Raw genomic sequence first — 6,030 nt, 5'->3', positions numbered from 1 at the left:
TTTGTCTCCCACCACGAGGTGAGCTCCGGAGGCGGGGGGCGGCTTTGCTCCCTGCTGTGTCTGCAGCTCCCACCGGGAGCCCGATCCACAGTGAGCTCCCTGGGAACACTCGCTGGATGAATGAATGAAGGGAGCCCAGGGGACCGGGGTGGTTTATTTATTCCCCATCCTCCTGAGGCCTGGGGAGCGCTCTAACAACCAGACGGCCACACAGAGGAGGAGGAGCGGGAAGGGGAGCCGGGAGGAGGCCCACGAGGTCCCAGGACAGCAGGAGAGAGTGAGGTCACAGCAGGCGGGAGGCAGCGTGCTGGACAAGGAGGGGTCCACCGTGACGATGCTGAGAGCCAGGGGAAGGAGGACAGAGAAGTCCTGCAGGATTAGATCTGGCACCAGGAGGCCTTTGGTGCCCGGGACAGGGGCGGGGTCTCACCCGACTGTCCAGCTCCACCCCGTCCTCAGGCTGTGTGTCCTTCACGGCAGCATCTGCTGGGCCAGAGCAAGGGGTTCGTCTCCTGGGAAGGACCCCTGAGACCTCTCAGTCCCGCTGGCCCCTGCCCAGCTCCCACTAGGGCCACTGAGATCCAGGGAGGTCCCACAGTGGGGGGCGAGACCATCTTCCACGGAGCCCCAGACCCTTCCCAGCCCCTCCCTGTTGCTACTGAAATTTTGGGTCTCCCCAGCACCCCCATTTGTCCCTTTTCTTTCTCTCACAGAGGTTTTCTTCCTGGACGTCAGCAGCCGGGCTGGACCTGGGGGAGGACACAGGAGGGTGAGGGGCAGTATTTGGGCTGTGGCAGGTGGGAGTCTGGGGTCTTCCGGCAGAATTACCTCCTCAGCAGGCCCCTGTCCTTGGGCTGTGGCTCCGCAGCCCCTGCAGGAGGCTGGAAATCAGTCTTTCTCTGGTCTGGGTGAAGATGGACAGAGTCTCAGCCCTGGGAACATTAGAACCCCCATTCTACACATGCAACTTGAGGGGAAAAAGGAAAACTAAAAATATTCCTGCATAGATGTTTCAAATATTTTATGAGATAGAAAAAAACTCCATGAATACTGAAGTTTGTAAATGCATGCTGACATTACGTTTCCCTGGAACCGGTTTTCTAAACTGACACCCCTGTGTGTTTGGGTTCCCTCTGGCTGGTGCACCCTCCGTCGGCCCATGGGGTCCCCCACTTCCCTACTCACCCGATATCTTGTGTTTGCTCTGACGCTGACGTCGGAGGACGAGGAAAAGGAGGAGGAAGAGCAGCAGGACGAAGGCCACCAAGACCCCAATCAAAGCCTCCAGGTATCTTCCCAGACCTTGAGCATGATAACAGGAGTGGGAATGACGTCATTGATGTGAGCACCTACTGTGTGCAGGCGCGTGCCGGGTCTTTCCTTCAAGACCTCCAACCCTTACAAGCAGTTGTGCAACATGGAATTGCTGCCCCCACAACCCATTTCACAGATGCACAAACTGAGGCTCAGAGAGGGGAATCGCCTGCCCCAGGACCCCCAGCCAGGAAGCGGCAGAGCTGGGAAGGGAACCCGGGAGTCTGACCTGCAGCCCTTGTTCCCTGCACCTGAGCTGAGCCCCAGAGATGCAGGGAAAGAGCCTGACCATCCTGAACCATGGCGCTGCTCCCTCCCCTGCCCCAGGTCACTGTCACTGCTGCAGGTGGGACAGGACAGGCCCCTGCGGCATCGGGTCCTGGGAGGCTTCCCTGGGAGGCCTCCTCTCCCAGGAGGTCACAGCTGGGAGTCAGAGCTGAAAGGAACGTTCCCACCTGCAGGCCTCTCTCCTTTACATTTGGAGAAACTGAGGCCCAGGCAGGGGAGGGGCCTGTCCACGTCACCATCTCCAGAGGGGCCCGAACCTAGGACAGAACCCACCCCTGCCTCCCCTGGACCCCGCCCACCTCCCACTCAGAGCCCCCACTCACCACTCTGGGGGCCTGACCCTGAGGGGTTGAGGGGCTGGTCCTCAGGGCCTTTTGGGTCAGGACAGGGAGGTGAGGGCTGGGGCTGCCCTGCCCCCCATATCAGCCTGGCTCCTCCTTCCCCAGGCTGGGCCCCAACATCTCCCTCTGCATTGAACCCCCCACTCCTCACCAGCCCAGCCTCAGAACTCCTGGGACACAAGCCTATCCTTGAGGTGAGGGGAATGGGAACCCTTGGGAGACTCAGACTACCCTGGGGGAGGCCGCGCTCCCCAAGAGGCCTCAGTGACTCACCAGGGGTGGAGGGTGGCCCTGGGGGTTGGGGACTGGAGCCTCCAGAGGGTCCTGCAAGGAGCATAGGAGGCGGGTGAGGGGCTGGGGCTGTCCATGGAGTGCACCCTTCCACTCCCGCTCTCCTGCATCCGCCCAGTGGATCCCCTGGAACCATTTCTCTGCCCACCTGGTACCTTCTGCATGCCAGGCAAGGAGAACAGGTGGCCATGCCTAGGAGAAACCCTGTTGGCCTCTCCCCTCTGAGGGCTGTGGCCCCTCTGGCTAAGCCTCCCTCACTCCATCCCAGCTGAGATCTCCGGGAGCCTGGGCCTGAGCTGAGCCTTTGAGCTCAGAGGGGACAGGATCAGGGCCCTCACCTGAGACCACGAGCTCCAGGGGGTCACTGGGGTGAGACAGCAGGTAGGGGTTGGTGCTGAGTGAGCCGTAGCACCTGTAGGTCCCCGCGTGGGCTGAGGTCACAGGACCCATGGGGAATTCAGCCTGGTACTGCTGAGCTTGGTGCTCTGATCTCAGACGCAGCGGGGGATGGGCTGCCCCCTCCTTGGTCAGAAGGAAAGTGTGGAACTGCTTCCCTGACTGACACAGCAGGGTCACGTTCTCTCCTGAGGCCACCGTGGGGCCCGGCTGCACCGAGAGGGAGACCACATCATAGAACTGTCCTGGAGAGAAGGAGGAAGGGTGAGGGGCTGCCACCTTGCTCTGAGCTGAGACCTCCCCAGGTCTCCCTCTGGGGTCCTCAGTCTCTCTGTTTTCTCTGAATCTCCCCCTCCCCCATCCCCTGTCTCTATCTGTCTCTCTCTCCCTTGGTGCCCCCACCCCTCATCCCGGCCATCACCACCTGGGCTCCCCCGGCAGGGCCTGTACAGAGCCTGGGTCCTTGACTGAACCCACAGGGCTCCTCACCTGCGATCAGGATGTCCAGGGGGTCGCTGGGGGCCGACCACTCGGAGGAGAGGTTGTGTGCACCGTAGCATCTGTACTGGCCCCCGTGGGAGCGACTCACAGGGTCCAGGGTGAAGTTGGCCTGGGAGAGCCCAGCCTGGAGCTGCCGGCCAGGGCGCTGGAGGAAGTCATGACCCTTTTCCTTGTACAGAGCAAATCTGTCGTAGCCGACGTTAGAGCCACACTGGAGGATCAAGTTCTCTCCAGGGGCCACGACAGGGCCCTGCAGGGTCAGGAGGGAGGGATTCCTAGACACGCCTGGAGGGAAAGAGGAGCCCGGACTCAGAGGGCTGGTCCCTGGCCCCTCCTTCCTTCTCCCGTCCTGGCCCTGCAGGTCTCACTGTCTCTCACACTCTGAGTCTCTGACCCCAGGGCCTCCTTCTCACCCGGGGCTGTCTTGGAGTCATTTCAGAGGAGTGGGGTCTCCCTAGCCCTGGCCACTGTGCCTGATCTTTCCTCCTCTCCCTGGGAGCCGGGACCTCACAGCACACACACTGGTGCCTTCCGGAGTCCTCCCCTTCCAGGTGAGGCTGGCCGAGGCCTCCTCCTCCCATGCCAGAGCCTCCCCACGGGGTCTCCCTCACGCCTGCAGCCCGTCCACCCACACATCACTCTGGTCCTTTCCAGAGTCAGTCACCAGCCAGACTCCCCGCAGCCTGTCCGCTGCCCCGAAAGTGTATTAGAGAAGCTGTGGTCCCTCACCTGAGGCCAGAATCTCCAGGGGGTCACTGGGGTGGGACCACACCTGGGGGGCGTTCTCATAATAGTAATAGCATCTGAACGTCCACCTGTGGCTGGGGGTCACGGGGCCCACAGGGAACAGGGCCTGGTACCACCCACTGTGGAGCTGCTGTGAGTCCCGGGTCCGGGGGAGCCTGTGTTCTCCTTCCTCAATCAGAACAAAATGCTGATATCCCTTCGGTGAGCCACATCGGAGGGTCACGTTCCCTCCTGAGGCCACCACAGGGCTGGGCAGGGCTGAGAGGGTGGGTTTTCTGTAGAATCCTAGGAGAGAACGAGGCACCATGTTAAATGGGCTCCCACCTCCCACATCATCCCCAGGGCTGGGCTGTGAGAGGGAGACGCCCCTGAGAGCCGACCCCCTTCCTTAGGGCAGAGCCCGGGGCTGGGACCCCTGAGTGTCCTCTCACCTGTCATCACCAGCTCCAGGGGGTCACTGGGCTCTGACCAGCCTTCAGGGCTGAGATAGTAACAGCGATATCTCCCTGCATGGTGCTCTGTCATGGATGGGATGGAGAATCTGGCCTTCTTCCTGGACTCCAGTAGGTTCTGTCTGTCCCAGGGCTCTGTGCTTCCCTCTTTATCCAGTCGGTACTCCTGGGCTTCCAGGCTCCCCTGACACCAGATGGTCACGGGGCTCCCCCGGATGATCACAGAGCTAGGCTCAGCCCAGAGGGCGGGTTTGGGGAGGGACCCTGGAAGGAAATCAGAGGCTGGATCCCAAGACATCCCCACACTCAGATCCCAGCTCCCAGCCCCAGGACCCCCCCGTCATTGCCATCAGTCACCCAGCACTGCGGTCTCCTCCCCCAGCTGCCCATATGTGGCCCCGTCCCTAGTGAGGAGGAGGGACCTGGGACAGCTGGGGACAGACTCACCTGCCTGCACATGGGTCCTGGTGTCTAGACTCAGCCCTGGAAGAGAGCTCCCGGTGAGGGATTTGCCCCTGAAGGCTGAGCAGACCCTCCCTGCCCTGGTGCCTCCTGAGCTTTTGAGGACTCCTGATGGACCAGGGCTTGTGTGTGGGGTGGGGTCCCTCCAAGACTCGGATCTCCCCCTCCCCATCTGGAAATCTCACCGAGGCAGAGCAGGGCTGTGAGGATGGGGGTCATGGCGTCTCCTCCCGGTGACCCCGGGCTCTGCTGATGGATGAACCCTCGGTGCTGGCAGGACAGAGACACACAGGGTGTGGCCGCTCGGAGGCTGGGTCCTCCTTGTCATGGGATTGTCTCATCCTCAGCCCACAGGAAGGGGAACTGCCCTCCCCTGGAGCCTGGCTCCCATTTCCCCAGGGCTGAGGTGGGGGCGGGCACCAGGCTCTCTGCAGACATTTCAGACAGAAATGGGGTCTCCCTGCCCCTGGGTCACTGTCTGCCTGATCTGTCTTCATCTTACTGAGGGCCGGGACACAGCAGCAAATAGACCCGGTGCCTTCCTGAGTCAGCCCCTTTCAGGTGAGGGCGACTGTGGGCTCCTCCCTCTCAGAGCTTCCCCGTGAGGTCTCCCTCCCTCCTTCAGCCCGTCCATCCGCTCAGCGTTGCGGGGTCCTTACCATGGCAGTCGTCTCTCCAGCCCCGGAGATGCTTCAGGGAAGATGCAGGTCCATGCTGCAGGCAGACTCAGATCATCAGAGACGTACCTGACACCTGGCTGTGCAGCCCAGGCTGAGCTGCGTGTGGCAGTGAGCACAGAGAAGAAATGCAGGGTCTACCGTGGTGGCTCACGCCTGGAATCCCAGCACTTTAGGAGGCTGAGGCTGAGGCCGGAGGATGGCTTGAGGCCAGGAGCTTCAGACAGTCCTGGGCAACATACTACGATCCTGTCTCTACAGAAAAGAAAAAAGTGAGTTGGGCATGGAGGCTCATGCCTGTGGTCCCTGCTATTCAGGAGGCTGAGGTGGGAGGATCACTTGGGCCCGGGAGGCGGAGGCTGCAGGGAGCTGTGATCACCCCTTGGCATTCCAGCCAGGGCGACAGAGCAAGATCCTGTCTGAAAAGGAGAAATAGAGGGGATAAAGAGAAATTATATATATATATATGTTTCATTGTAATTTGTAATCTGATTCTGGGGGAGGGGAGGGAGCTGATTATTAATTATTATTTATAATAATTATAATTATTTACTATTATTT

The 6,030-nt window shown here is 60.8% G+C and overlaps 1 protein-coding gene and 1 pseudogene across 16 annotated transcripts in view; one reads left to right on the top strand and one right to left on the bottom strand.

Moving 5' to 3' along the window:
* LOC105504899 (leukocyte immunoglobulin-like receptor subfamily B member 3) overlaps positions 1-5,200 on the bottom strand; it is a 141,738-nt gene extending 136,538 nt beyond the window's left edge. For 4 of the 16 annotated variants that reach the window (XM_011932532.1, XM_011932534.1, XM_011932535.1 and 1 more), the window contains exons 1-12: positions 4,978-5,200; positions 4,778-4,813; positions 4,310-4,594; positions 3,861-4,163; positions 3,120-3,416; positions 2,573-2,875; positions 2,217-2,267; positions 1,926-1,973; positions 1,186-1,302; positions 829-904; positions 712-749; positions 431-483 (exon numbers count right to left, since the gene is read on the bottom strand). In XM_011932532.1, coding sequence (XP_011787922.1) covers positions 431-483; positions 712-749; positions 829-904; positions 1,186-1,302; positions 1,926-1,973; positions 2,217-2,267; positions 2,573-2,875; positions 3,120-3,416; positions 3,861-4,163; positions 4,310-4,594; positions 4,778-4,813; positions 4,978-5,011 — 1,641 coding nt within the window. In that variant the 5' untranslated portion in view covers positions 5,012-5,200. Of the gene's footprint in view, positions 1-430; positions 487-711; positions 750-828; positions 933-1,185; positions 1,303-1,925; positions 2,008-2,216; positions 2,268-2,555; positions 2,876-3,119; positions 3,417-3,860; positions 4,164-4,309; positions 4,595-4,777 lie in introns of those variants that run through there. The other 12 variants (XM_011932536.1, XM_011932537.1, XM_011932544.1 and 9 more) reach the window with 10 other exon arrangements.
* A 252-nt stretch (positions 5,201-5,452) lies between these two features.
* Positions 5,453-6,030, top strand: part of LOC105504952 — a 16,335-nt pseudogene continuing 15,757 nt past the window's right edge.

Source organism: Colobus angolensis, unplaced genomic scaffold (genome assembly GCF_000951035.1).
Source record: "Colobus angolensis palliatus isolate OR3802 unplaced genomic scaffold, Cang.pa_1.0 Scaffold96, whole genome shotgun sequence".
Classification (NCBI taxonomy): Eukaryota; Metazoa; Chordata; class Mammalia; order Primates; family Cercopithecidae; genus Colobus; species Colobus angolensis.
The sequence above is the reverse complement of the archived record's forward strand: the minus strand, read 5'-3'. Positions and strand labels throughout refer to the sequence as shown.